General features: G+C 46.9%; 1 protein-coding gene across 1 annotated transcript in view; it reads right to left on the bottom strand.

Moving 5' to 3' along the window:
* Window positions 1–15,060, bottom strand: part of LOC115123186 (insulin receptor-like) — a 183,405-nt gene that overhangs the window by 59,660 nt on the left and 108,685 nt on the right. Inside the window, exon 3 of the mRNA XM_065009309.1 lies at window positions 14,160–14,484. Coding sequence (XP_064865381.1) covers window positions 14,160–14,484 — 325 coding nt within the window. The remainder of the gene's footprint in view (window positions 1–14,159; window positions 14,485–15,060) is intronic.

Consider the following 15,060-nt stretch of genomic DNA (forward strand, 5'->3'; position numbering starts at 1 on the left):
AGAGGAGTACAGGAAGCGAGAGAGGAGGACAGGAAGCGAGAGAGAAGGACAGGAGGACAGGAAGCGAGTGAGAAGGGGAGAGAGCAAGAAAGGGAGTGTGTACGAAAGGAAGTGGGAGAGAAATGGGGAGAAAGAGAGGAAGTGGTTGCGCAGTGGAAGTGTTTATGTGGTAGGGCTCAGTGAGTGTCTTCCTGCCTTCTCCTCTGATACAGAGAGCTGATCTACCGAGCTCTGATAGCGTTGCCTTTCAGGAATTCATTCACAAAAACAGCCGCCGCAGAGCAGCCAGGGACCGAGTAAAAAGGAACTTTGCCAGTTCATTCACAAATGAGTACTCGTTTAAAAAAAAAATGTTATCCCCCTCAAAAAGAACATAATCCCGCTTCCAGTCTTGGCATCCCCTCCACATGTACGGTATCTGTTTTAGACATGAACTAAAAAGGCCTTGTCCACCCACGCTCTAGTCTACAGCACTCACACCTCAGTGTCACACTATTTAAGGCCTCTATCTCACCGTTAGCTGCTCATGTGGAAACAAATGGGAAGAAATGGAGGGAGAGAAGGAGGACGGGAAAGGAACCGGGCTGAGAGGGGAGGCGGTGGGGGTTGTAGAGGGGGCTGAGAGGGGAGGCGGTGGGGGTTGTAGAGGGGGCTGAGAGGGGAGGCGGTGGGTGTTGTAGAGGGGGGCTGAGAGGGGAGGCGGTGGGTGTTGTAGAGGGGCTGAGAGGGGAGGCGGTGGGTGTTGTAGGGGGCTGAGAGGGGAGGCGGTGGGGGTTGTAGAGGGGGCTGAGAGGGGAGGCGGTGGGTGTTGTGGGGGGGAGGTTGGATCATTATTATTCTAACTTCCGCGACGCATATAAGGCCCTCCCCCGCTATCCTTTCAGAAAAGCTGACCACGACTCCATTTTGTTGCTCCCCGTCTATAGACAGAGACTAAAACAGGAAGCTCCCGCGCTCAGGTCTGTTCAACGCTGGTCTGACCAATCGGATTCCACGCTTCAAGACTGCTTCGATCACGTGGATTGGGATTTGTTCTGCATTGCGTCCAACAACAACATTGACGAATACGCTGATTCGGTGAGCGAGTTCATCAAGTGCATCGGCGATGTCGTACCCACAGCAACTATTAAAACATTCCCAAACCAGAAACCGTGAATTGATGGCAGCATTCGCACAAAACTGAAAGTGTGAACCACTGCCTTTAACCAGGGCAAGGTGACCGGAAACATGACCGAATACAAACAGTGTAGCTATTCCCTCCGCAAGGCAATCAAACTAGCTAAGCGTCAGTATAGAGACAAAGTAGAGTCGCAATTCAACGGCTCAGACACAAGAGGTATGTGGCAGGGTCTACAGTCAATCACGGATTACAAAAAGAAAACCAGCCCCGCCGCAGACCAGGATTTCTTGCTCCCAGACAGACTAAATAACTTCTTTGCTCGCTTTGAGGACAATACAGTGCCACTGACACGGCCCGCTACCAAAACCTGCGGCCTCGCCTTCACTGCAGCCGACGTGAGTAAAACATTTAAACGTGTTAACCCTCGCAAGGCTGCAGGCCCAGACGGCATCCCCAGCCGCGTCCTCAGAGCATGCGCAGACCAGCTGGCTGGTGTGTTTACGGACATATTCAATCAATCCTTATCCCAGTCTGCTGTCCCCACATGCTTCAAGAGGGCCACCATTGTTCCTGTTCCAAGAAAGCTAAGGTAACTGAGCGAAACGACTACCACCCCAAGCTAAGGTAACTGAGCGAAACGACTACCACCCCTTAGCACTCACTTCAAGGACCATATCACCTCCAGCCTACCTGACACCCTAGACCCACACCAATAGGTCCACAGACAACGCAATCGCAACCACACTGCCCTAACCCATTTGGACAAGAGGAAGACCTATGTGAGAATGCTGTTCATCGACTACAGCTCAGCATTTAACATAGTACCCTCCAAACTCGTCATCAAGCTCGAGACCCTGGGTCTCGACCCCGCCCTGTGCAACTGGGTACGGGACTTCCTAACAGGCCGCCCCCAGGTGGTGAGGGTAGGTAACAACATCTCCACCCCGCTGATCCTCAACACTGGGGCCCCACAAGGGAGCGTTCTGAGCCCTCTCCTGTACCCCCTGTTCACCCACGACTGCATGGCCATGCACGCCTCCAACTCAACCATCAAGTTTGTGGACAACACTACAGTGGTAGGCTTGATTACCAACAATGACGAGACGGCCTACAGGGAGGAGGTGAGGGCCCTCGGAGTGTGGTGTCAGGAAAATAACCTCACACTCAACGTCAACAAAACTAAGGAGATGATTGTGGACTTCAGGAAACAGCAGAGGGAGCACCCCCCTATCCACATCGACGGGACAGTAGTGGAGAGGGTAGTACGTTTTAAGTTCCTCGGCGTACACATCACAGACAAACTGAATTGGTCCACCCACACAGACAGCATCGTGAAGAAGGCGCAGCAGCGCCTCTTCAACTTCAGGAGGCTGAAGAAATTTGTCTTGTCACCAAAAGCACTCAAATTTCTACAGATGCACAATCGAGAGCATCCTGTCGGGCTGTATCACCGCCTGGTACGGCAACTGCTCCGCCCACAACCGTAAGACTCTCCAGAGGGTAGTGAGGTCTGCACAACGCATCACCGGGGGCAAACTACCTGCCCTCCAGGACACCTACACCACCCAATGTCACAGGAAGGCTATAAAGATCATCAAGGACAACAACCACCCGAGCCACTGCCTGTTCACCCCGCTATCATCCAGAAGGCGAGGTCAGTACAGGTGCATCAAAGTAGGGACCGAGAGACTGAAAAACAGCTTCTATCTCAAGGCCATCAGACTGTTAAACAGCCACCATTAACATTGAGTGGCTGCTGCCAACATACTGACTCAACTCCAGCCACTTTAATAATGGAAAATTGATGTAAAAAATGTATCACTAGCCACTTTAAACAATGCCACTTAATATAATGTTTACACACCCTACATTACTCATCTCATATGTATATACTGTATTCTATACTATCTACTGCATCTTGCCAATGCCGTTCTGTACCATCACACATTCATATATCTTTATGTACATATTATTTATCCCTTTACACTTGTGTCTATAAGGTAGTAGTTGTGGAATTGTTAGGATAGATTACTCGTTGGTTATTACTGCATTGTCGGAACTAGAAGCACAAGCATTTCTCTACACTCGCATTAACATCTGCTAACCATGTGGATGTGACATAAAATTTGATTTGAGTCCACCGCTGGCAGACAAAGCAGACTACTGTTCCCATGAGGCGCTAGTTTAGCAGCATGGATTACCGTTCTCTGGCGACCTAATTCTGTTTATGAGAGTGTTAATATTCCCAGCATCTGAAGCCTGTACAGAGTGCAGTGCCTATAGAAAGTCAACAACTCCCTTGGAATTCTTCACATTATTGTGTTAAAAGTTCAAATGGATTTAATTCTAGCTTTTTGTCAACAATCTACACAAAATACTCTTGTCAAAGTGAGAAAAAAAACTCATTATATATATATTATATATAGATAAATAAATAATAATAAAAAATAATAATATATATATAAAGTATTCACCTCATGTTAGAAACACCTTTGGCAGCAAATGCAGCTGTGAGTCTTCTAGAGTGAGTCACAAAAGCTTTGCACACCTGTATTGCGCAATATTTGCCCCCTATTTAAAAAAAAAATATTCAAGCTCTGTCTAGGTGTTGGGGATCATGGCCAAATGGCAACTTTCAAGTGTTGCCATAGATTTTCAAGCAGATTCAAGTCAAAACTGTAACTTGGCCACTCAGGAACATTCACTGTCTTCTTGGTAAGCAACTCCAGTGTAGATTCTTTGGACACAGTGGTAACAAACCTCCAAACGAGCTTCAATGCCATACAACCGCCCGACTAGCATCACTACTCTGGACGGTTCTGACTTAGAATATGTGGACAACTCCAAATACCTAGGTGTCTGGTTAGACTGTAAACGCTCCTTCAAGACTCGCATTAAGCATCTCCCATCCAAAATTATCTCAGTTCACTGGTCACGATGGCAACACCCACCCGTAGCACGCGCTCCAGCAGGTGTATCTCACTGATCATCCCTAAAGCCAACACCTCATTTGGCCGCCTTTCCTTACAGTTCTCTGCTGCCAGTGACTGGAACGAATTGCAAAAATCGCCGAAGTTGGAGACTTTTATTTCCCTCAACAACTTCAAATATCAACTATCTGAGCAGCTAACCGATCGCTGCAGCTGTACATAGTCTATCGGTAAATAGCCCACCCAATTTACCGACCTCATCCCCATACTGTTTTTATTTATTTACTTTTCTGTTCTTTTGCACACCAGTATCTCTACCTGCACATGACCATCTGATCATTTATCACTACAGTTTTAATCTGCAAAATTTTAATTATTCGCCTACCTCCTCATGCCTTTTGCACACAATGTATATAGCCTCTCTTTTTCTTCTACTGTGTTATTGACTTGTTTATTGTTTACTCCATGTGTAACTCTGTTGTCTGTTCACACTGCTATGCTTTATCTTGGCCAGGAAGCAGTTGTAAATGAGAACATGTTCTCAACTAGCCTACCTGGTTAAATAAAGGTGAAATAAAATAAAATAAATAAATAGCCAGTGTGTGCTAACCCCCATCCTGTTTGTGCTAGCCATCATGTGCTAGCCAGTGTGTGCTAACCCCCCTCCTGTATGTGCTAGCCAGCATGTGCTAACCAGTGTGTGCTAACCCCCCTCCTGTTTGTGCTAGCCAGTGTGTGCTAACCCCCCTCCTGTATGTGCTAGCCAGCATGTGCTAGCCAGTGTGTGCTAACCCCCCTCCTGTTTGTGCTAGCCAGCATGTGCTAACCAGTGTGTGCTAACCCCCCTCCTGTATGTGCTAACCAGCACCTCCTCACACACCCAAAAGTTTAGATGCCACTGACACACAACAGTGGTTGAGAATCAGAGTTTGGCCTGGGGTCACGGTACACTGGATGAGCTATGTCAACTAGTTCCTTTCATATTGAACTAAATGCTGCTAAATTAGAGGTTACATTATGTCTAAAGGTTCTAATACTTTACAACAATCTGACAAAATCAGCTTGGTTTTCCACTGACTTTAAATTTGGCCCAGTGGAAAAACTCTATAATGATCAGGGAAAGATTGTTTTTCTTCTTTTTTCTTCCTCACGTGGAAAATCATAAATATATAAATTAACTTTTCTATCTTAATGCTCTGCAGCATAGAAAGAATAAATGTTAAAGTAGTTGAAGTTGAAGAAAACATATACACTCTCTGATCCATTCTCATTGTGACCTTAAACTGATAGGAAAAACACCACTTCCTGGGGCCTGCCTGTCCTGAGCCTCATGGGAAAATCATTTAGGATGCAGGTTTTAAAAAGAGAAAAAAAAAGAGAGTTTGTTTTGGGCTGTAGCCCTGAAAACCTCTGCACTTTGCAGACTGACTTGGGACCGCTGCAGTGCCTTCTGTGTTTCAAGGAAAGATGAGCAAATTCTTATTTTGTGCTTGTTGTCATGGATATTAAAAGGTAGAAAGGCGGAACGAACGCCAGGAAATGTCTAGAAAGCAGAGCGGCCTAGCAGCTGTGCTGACGGTTGGCGAAGAGAGAGCGAGAGAATTCCTCTGTCATTTACATGACATTTTAGTCATTTAGCAGACACTCTTATCCAATTACTTACAGGAGCAATTAGGGTTAATTGCCTCGCTCAAGTGTACATCGACAGAGTATTCACCAAGTCAGCTTTGGGATTCAAACCAGCAACCTTTCGGTTACGCTCTTAACCGCTAGGCTACTTGCCGCCCCTCATTACTCCTGATGACTGACTTCAAGCCTAGCTCAAGAAAAGATAGCATGTAGCAAGTGTCTCGCCATCCCAGCACTCTCTGCCCAGCCTCCACTCCAGTCACAGCCTCTGCCCAGTCCAGTCACAGCCTCTGCCCAGTCCAGTCACAGCCTCAGCCCAGTCCAGTCACAGCCTCAGCCCAGTCCAGTCACAGCCTCAGCCCAGTCCAGTCACAGCCTCAGCCCAGTCCAGTCACAGCCTCAGTCCAGTCACAGCCTCTGCCCAGTCCAGTCACAGCCTCTGCCCAGTCCAGTCACAGCCTCTGCCCAGTCCAGTCACAGCCTCTGCCCAGTCCAGTCACAGCCTCTGCCCAGTCCAGTCACAGCCTCTGCCCAGTCCAGTCACAGCCTCAGCCCAGTCCAGTCACAGCCTCAGCCCAGTCCAGTCACAGCCTCAGCCCAGCCCAGTCACAGCCTCAGTCCAGTCACAGCCTCTGCCCAGTCCAGTCACAGCCTCTGCCCAGTCCAGTCACAGCCTCTGCCCAGTCCAGTCACAGCCTCTGCCCAGTCCAGTCACAGCCTCTGCCCAGTCCAGTCACAGCCTCTGCCCAGTCCAGTCACAGCCTCTGCCCAGTCCAGTCACAGCCTCTGCCCAGTCCAGTCACAGCCTCTGCCCAGTCCAGTCACAGCCTCTGCCCAGTCCAGTCACAGCCTCTGCCCAGTCACAGCCTCTGCCCAGTCCAGTCACAGCCTCTGCCCAGTCCAGTCACAGCCTCTGCCCAGTCCAGTCACAGCCTCTGCCCAGTCCAGTCACAGCCCTGTCTGTCTGTGAGGGTGATTTGTGTGTCTGGTTACGGACACTCCCCTCACTCGGCCCAGCAACGGAAGACTTCAACAGTCCCTGATGTCGTAACGGCTGCAGAATGGAAAATAATTATCTATCTTCCTTCTCCTCATACTGGATGGTATGAGACTGAATCTCTCTGAGAACATACTGCACTATGAGCCTGAATCTCTCTGAGAACGTACTGCACTATGAGCCTGAATCTCTCTGAGAACGTACTGCACTATGAGCCTGAATATCTCTGAGAACGTACTGCACTATGAGCCTGAATCTCTCTGAGAACGTACTGCACTATGAGCCTGAATCTCTCTGAGAACGTACTGCACTATGAGCCTGAATCTCTCTGAGAACGTACTGCACTATGAGCCTGAATCTCTCTGAGAACGTACTGCACTATGAGCCTGAATCTCTCTGAGAACGTACTGCACTATGAGCCTGAATCTCTCTGAGAACGTACTGCACTATGAGCCTGAATCTCTCTGAGAACGTACTGCACTATGAGCCTGAATATCTCTGAGAACGTACTGCACTATGAGCCTGAATCTCTCTGAGAACGTACTGCACTATGAGCCTGAATATCTCTGAGAACGCACTGCACTATGAGCCTGAATCTCTCTGAGAACGTACTGCACTATGAGCCTGAATATCAGGTCATGACCTGGACTTAAGTCTGACTCATTTTCACAAATTTGATGACTTGACCTAAAATAGAGACTTGACTTCGACTTGGAGCCTCAAGACTCGGGTCTCGACTAACTTGAGACTAGCGACTTGAAATTATCCGGCCAGGTTAAGTAATGTTTTGTCGCTCATTTTGTGGCACACAGTCTACGTGGATTAGTCTACACTCAGCCAGAGACAGTAGCAGCAGACTCGCCATTGCAAAAAAAAAAAAAAAATACAACTGCAACAGATTGGCGAGTGAAATGCACACACTGCACTCTGATTGGACGAGCAAACCGTCAATCAACACCAGTCAGGTGAGACAGCAAACAGATTGCTGATTCACTGTACACCTCTTTTAAAAAAATTTTTTTACTTTTATTTAACTGGGCAAGTCAGTTAAGAACAAATTCTTATTTTCAATGACGGCCTACCGGGGAACAATGGGTTAACTGCCTTGTTCAGGGGCAGAACAACAGATTTGTACCTTGTCAGCTCGGGGGTTTGAACTTGCAACCTTCCAGTTACTCGTCCAACGCTCTAACCACTAGGCTACCCTTCCACCCAAAGAAATAGCAGGTGTATACTCAAGTCCTATTTAATAAAAGGTCCGGATGGATAATGTAATTTAACGGTGTAGTAACAAACCACCTCGTAACCCATGCGACTCCAAACTGTTCACCACCCCTCTTACTGGCGGAGAGAACATTTAGCAATTTTAAGGTTAGTTTCCCACACTTTCTGCTTGGAGCAGAGATTGTTTTTGCTGTTCGAAAGCTCATTTCCTGCAATTCTAAGCCTTCGTCCATGACTAATGTGTGTTTATATGATACCAGGTGTCAGTATTGACCCCGTTCTGCGTCCGGTCAGCCAGTTGAGTATGGGGGGGGCTATAGGATCGGATGCAGAGCAAACGTCACATTGTAGGAAGAGAGGATTGCCATAAGAAATTGATATGCCGCTCCAAAAACGGCTTGATGAAATTAACTGCTTACTTTGCAAACTCACCAGCAATGAGGCAATGCTTGAAATTGATCATTTACATTTGGAATTTATTGTTAAAATTGTATTATTACTGTGGCGAAGACGAGCCATCGGAGTGGCTCTTCACTTGCTGTGGCGAAGACGAGCCATCCGAGTGGCTCTTCACTTGCTGTGGCGAAGACGCGTCATCAGAGTGGCTCTTCACTTGCTGTGGCGAAGACGCGCCATAGGAGTGGCTCTTCACTTGCTGTGGCGAAGACGCGCTATCGGTGTGGCTCTTCACTTGCTGTGGCGAAGACGCGTCATCAGAGTGGCTCTTCACTTGCTGTGGCGAAGACGCGCTATCGGAGTGGCTCTTCACTTGCTGTGGCGAAGACGAGCCATAGGAGTGGCTCTTCACTTGCTGTGGCGAAGACGAGCCATAGGAGTGGCTCTTCACTTGCTGTGGCGAAGACGAGCCATAGGAGTGGCTCTTCACTTGCGCTGGTCCAAATTCACGCACAGGGAAGAGTTTTTTAAAATTATCTAGTTGAAATGTTTGCTGTTGCTTTCACATGTTTATCAAAACGCATAGGTCCTATGTAGTACATCTCTAATCCATCTAATACTACAACAATTGTTCATGTTTTCATCATTCCATCCCTGTACCATTTATTGCAACACATAGACATTTCGGTTTCACGTTTGATAGGCCATTCATTTTCAACCAGTTCTTACCCTGCTCGGAGTGAGCGCCATGTTGCCGTTGGTAACAGTCATGAGGTAGAAGCTGTGTTTATTTAAATCAAACGTATATATATATATTTAATATTTCCCGGGGTTACGTCGGGGTTCAGTGTGTCTCTGTGTCCTTTGTGTTGTTGTAATAGGAGCATCCACCTCAGTGTTCATAGAAACAGAGACACACTGAACCCCGACGTAACCCCGGGAAACAGTGAGTATCCGCGCTCCACGCTCGCGAGTCACACCTTTAAATAAGAGAAAATGATTGTTCCATGTATGCATGGAGTTGAAATACCAATAATAATCATTAAGTCTGATTAAGAATAATGTACCAATGTAAGAACGGATGTGGAAATGGCCTTTTACATTGTAGAACCAGTTTATTGTTTATTGGTTGTAATTGTATGGTCCTGGGGGGCCAAGTGCTTAGGTCTACCTGTTTGAGCTCCTGTTTGACAGATTTCATTTGGTTTCTCAAGGGGGTGGCTGTACAGTCTTGCCCTCTAGCTGTGTCCATTCAGATAGGACAGATTAAGCCTCATATACAGAGGCTATTTCTTTGGGGATTTTACCCATGTATATTTTTGGTAAATCTACTTGTATATTTAGTATGATATCAGATCACATGTCAATACATCTACACTCTGAGCACGTCAACTTACCCTGCCTTCTGCTGATGTCATGCCCTTACCACTGCTACAAGGTCCCTATTTTACAGTTACACGGGCTAATTCAAATGTGTTGCAGACAAAATAATGAAAAGGTCTGGTAGCCTCAATCAATAGGCTAATATTTGTAGTTGAACATGTCGTTGCATGTATAGATTTTTTAGTTTACTTGAGACTTCACTTTAAACTTCTCGTCTCTTTAGAAGGCACAACTAGGACTTGATTCGAGTCTTGACCCGTTCTACTTGGGATTCGACTTGAGACTCGGTCCTTATGACTTGAGACATGCTTGTGACTTGGTCCCACTGGTGTACAGTATGAGAGAGTACATTCCAGAACTTCCAGTGCGTGTGGTGTTTGCCTCCTAAACACATGCATTTATACCTTTCCCTATCTGGACGGTGGGCATTTCCCTCGACTAGCCCAGCGCTCAGACCTCTTTTTCCTCTGGAAAAAGCTAAACAGCACAGCAAACACTGGAGACGCTGACTAACACATTCAGCAACATGTTCAGTCCACAGCGCCCTTCGACCAACCTGCTGCCTTCCCTACAGAACACACTGAGCTATATGATCAACACACCAACACCAAATCAATCACGGGCCAGCGTGTGGCTTTTTGGAAGACGTCGTGTCTTCTCGTCTCTGTTAAACCAGTCTCTTCCTGAGCCTTAACTGTCTAAATAAAGCCAAATGTCCAAGAATGTATTCCAAATGGTACCTTACATAGGCTAGTTACTTTTGAACAGAGCCCTATGGGCCCCGGTCAAAAGAGGTGGACTAAGTAGGGAATAGGGTGACCATTGAAACCCAACAGATGCGCTGTGCCCTTCCTGTTCCAGAGCCTGCGGTTTCCTGTGAAAGCGTCAGGTGACAGTCACTCGGAGCCACAAAGAGAACAGTCTCTGGTGTCAAATAAGAGCATGGCACATGGCTGGTGTTGTTACACCACTTCAAGCCCGGCCCATTAGCAGGCCAGGAGGCCCGGCCTACAGTCAGTCAGTCAGTCAGTCAGTCAGAGATCTGGAGTGTACAGTAAGGAGTGTGTGTAGAGTAGGGACTGTACTTCCTAGCCAGGTCAGGGGGACATAAGACAGCGAGACAGACAGACGTGTGATGTTTTTTAACTCCTCTATTGTCCTATTCATCTCAACTCGGGTGTGAGGTCAGACAGAATTTTAACGGTTAACTTTCTCATCTCTGCTGTGAGTTCAGGCAGTGTACTCCCGGGGACTATGGTGTTGAAGGCTGCGCTGTAGTCAATGAACAGCATTCTTACATAGGCATTTCTCTCGTCCAGATGGGATAGGGCAGTGTGCAGTGCAATGGAAATTGCATCATCCGTGAATCATCCGTGAATCTATTGGGACGGTATGAACATTTCAGTGGGTCTAGGGTAAGGTGGAAGTGATATGACCCTTAACTAGCCTCTCACAACACTACATGATGAAAGAAGTGAGTGCTATGGAGCGATAGTCATTTAGTTCAGTTACCTTAGCTTTCTTGGGAAAAGGAACAATGGTGGACATTTTGAAGCAAGTGGGGACAACAGACTAGGATAGGGAGAGATTTAATATGTCTGTTAACACTCCAGCCAGCTGATCTGTGCATGCCCTGAGGATGCGGCTAGGGATGCCGTCTGGGCCGCCAGCCTTGCTTGGGTTAACACGTTTAAATGTCTTACTCACGTCGGCCATGGAGAACAAGAGTATGCGGTCTTTGGGAGCGGCTTGTGTCATCGGCCCTGTGTTATCCTCAAAGCGGGCGAGGGTGTTTAGTTTGTCAGGGAGCAAGACATTGTGTCCGCGACGTGGCTGGTTTTCACTTTATGCAATTATCTGTAGTCCCTGACACATTCGTCTCGTGTCTAAGCCATTGAATTGTTACTCCACTTTGTCTCTGTACTAATGCTTTGACTGTTTGATTGGCATCAGAAGGGCCTGGACTGATTGTATTCGATCACATTCTCAGTCCCCTTGCTGTGGTTAAATGCGGTGGTTTCAGTTTAGCGTGTATGCTACCATCTGTCCACGGTTTTTGGTTTGGATAGGTTTTAAAATCGTCACAGTGGGAACAAACATCCCCTATACTCTTTCTGATGAACTCCGTCACTGTGTCAGTGTTATTCTCAGAAGCAACCCGGAATATGTCCCAGTCCGCGTGATAAAAACAGTCTTGAAGCATGGATTACGACTGGTCAGACCAGCGTTGAATAGACCTTAGCGCGGGTACTTCCTATTTGAGTTTTTGACTATAGGAAGAGGGGTTGGGGGAGGGCCTTGTAGCCATCACGGTAGGGTGACTAACAATGAGAGTTTTGAATCGTGAGAACCGCAGGCGATGTGTTGATAGAACTTCGGAAGAGATTTGCTGTATTAAAGTCTCCTGCTATAATAAATGTGGCTTCAGGATATGCAGTTTCCAGTTTGTCCAGTGTATTTCCTTGAGAGCCATTGTGGTATCGGCTTGAGGGGGAATATACACAGCCGTGACAATAACAGAAGAAAATTCTCTAGGGAGGTAATGCGGTCGGCATTTGATTGTGAGGTATCCTAGGTTGGGTGAACAAAAGGAATTGAGTTTCTGTACGTTACCACAATCACACCATGAGTAGTTAATCATGAAACATACACCTCCGCCTTTCTTCTTCTCTGAGAATTCTTTATTCCGATCCACACAATGTATTGAACACCCAGCTGGCTGTATAGATGGAGACAGTATATCCGGAGTGAGACATGATTCCGTGAAACAGAGTATGTTACAGTCCCTGATGTCTCTCTGAAAGGAGATCCTCGCCCTGAGCTCGTCTACTTTATTATCCAGGGTCTGAACATTAGCGAGTAATATACTCTGAAGCGGTGGATGGTGTGCACGCCTCCTTAGTCGGACAAAGTCCACTCTGAATACCTCTTCTCCGGCGGTGATGTCTTGGAGCAGCCTCTGGGATAAGTTCAAATCCCCTTGGAAGATACGAACAAAGGATCCAATTCAGGAAAGTCGTATTCCTGGTCAAAATGCTGGTAAGTTACCGCCTCTCTGATATCTAAAAGCTCTTTCTGGTTGTATGTAATAATGCAAAGAAAGTTCTGGGCTAATAACATGAGAAATAACATTAAAAAAATTAATACAGCAAAGTTGCTTAGGATCCTCAAACAAGGAGGCCATGTCTATCGGAGCCATCTTAGTATCCAGGAATGGAGCTAAGCACAGGCAAAGTCCTAGAGGAAAACCTGGTTCAGTCTGCTTTCTACCAGACACTTGGAGATGAATTCACCTTTCAGCAGGACAATAACTTTTGCCAGCAGCATACCACCCTGCATACCACTGCTGGCTTGCTTCTGAAGCTAAGCAGGGTTGGTCCTGGTCAGTTCCTGGATGGGAGACCAGATGCTGCTGGAAGTGGTGTTGGAGGGCCAATAGGAGGCACTCTTTCCTCTGGTCTAAAAAAATACCCCAATGCCCCAGGGCAGTGATTTCTGGACACTGCCCTGTGTTGGGTGCCGTCTTTCGGATGGGACGTTATACGGGTGTCCTGACTCTCTGAGGTCATTAGAGATCCCATGGCACTTATCGTAAGAGTAAGGGTGTTAACCCCGGTGTCCTGGCTAAATTCCCAATCTGACCCTCAAACCATCACAGTCACCTAGTAATCCCCAGTTTACAATTGGCTCATTCATCCTGTAACTATTCCCCAGGTCGTTGATGCAAATGAGAACGTGTTCTCAGTCAACTTACCTGGTAAAATAACGGATAAATAAATAAACCTAAAACACAAGGCCAAATCTACATTGGAGTTGCTTACCAAGAAGACTGTGAATGTTCCTGAGTGGCCAAGTTACAGTTGACTTAAATCTACTTCAAAATATATGGCAAGATCTGAAAATGGTTATCTAGCAATGATCAACCACTAATTTGACAGAGCTTAAAGAATTTAGAAAAGAATAATGGGCAAATGTTGTACAATCCAGGTGTGCAAAGCTCTTTAGAGACTTACTCAGAAAGACTCACAGCTGTAATCGCTGGCAAAGTTGATTCTGCAAAGTATTGACTCAGGGGTGTGAATACTTATGTAATTGAGATTTTTCACTATTTCATTTTCAATCCATTTGAAATAAATTCTAAAAACATATATCGGAGACTTACGGAGTAGAGTTGATAGTGGTCTATGGCTGTCATGTTCTATATCGGAGACTTACGGAGTAGAGTTGATAGTGGTTTATGGCTGTCATGTTCTATATCGGAGACTTACGGAGTAGAGTTGATAGTGATCTATGGCTGTCATGTTCTATATCGGAGACTTGTGGAGTAGATTTGATAGTGATCTATGGCTGTCATGTTCTATATCGGAGACTTGTGGAGTAGATTTGATAGTGATCTATGGCTGTCATGTTCTATATCGGAGACTTACGAAGTAGAGTTGATGGTGGTATATGGCTGTAATGTTATATATCGGTGACTTACCTAGTAGAGTTGATGGTGGTATATCCTGAGGGGCATTCTGGGATGCAGGCTCCGTTGTGGATGACGTACTCATGGCAGTCGTTGCCCTTCCCGTTCTTGCACTGGTTGTGGAGGTCCTGACAGAAGGAGAGAGAGACGCAGCGCCAGCCCTTGAAGGTGTAGTATCCCTGGGGACAGCGGTCCACACAGGTGTCCTGGTGCTGGAACTTTTGGCATGCCACACAGCGGCTGGCGTTGCCTGCCTCCGAGCAACCTCCCAGGCACTGGTCGTGGCAGCAGTGGCCATGTTGGGTACAGGCCCGATGTTTACAGGTGGAGGGACACACTGTGGAGGGAGGGAGGGGGGCAGGACGGGAGGAGAGAGAGAGAGAGAGGGATGATGGTAAGAATTCAAACTCAATACAGGAGGAAAACATTTGTACAATCCTCAGTGTAAAGCTGTCGGAGTTCAGTCTTGTATCAGATTGGACTGTGGATAAAACTAACATCTGGATGAAATAGGTCAGTGTGTTTCCCTTAGCCATTCAGCTAGTCATTTCACTCCTTTTGGACAAATACAGCTCAGCACTTTCATCAAAAATTAGCTAGAAACATCCGGAAGCCACCAATGGATCTCAGCTAAAGTTCTAGACAGCCTTCCCAAAGTGCACTGCTGCGAGTCCTCCGGTCCACCGGTGTCGAACAGCGGCCGCCGTGGAGACAGACACTCCAGACGACGACAAACACCTCAAACAAAATGGAAACAGGCAGAACAAAGTGAGGGGATTGGCTGCTGTAGCAAAGCTCTGTGTCGTTCTGCGCGTTCGGTGAGCAGGGGAGAGAGGGGAGCTGGCTGGGATCAACTGTCACAATTACATGGAGGTCTCTGCAAGGCCGGTCATCAGCACATAAAGGACGACCG

Source organism: Oncorhynchus nerka, linkage group LG24, assembly GCF_034236695.1.
Source record: "Oncorhynchus nerka isolate Pitt River linkage group LG24, Oner_Uvic_2.0, whole genome shotgun sequence".
Taxonomy (NCBI): Eukaryota; Metazoa; Chordata; class Actinopteri; order Salmoniformes; family Salmonidae; genus Oncorhynchus; species Oncorhynchus nerka.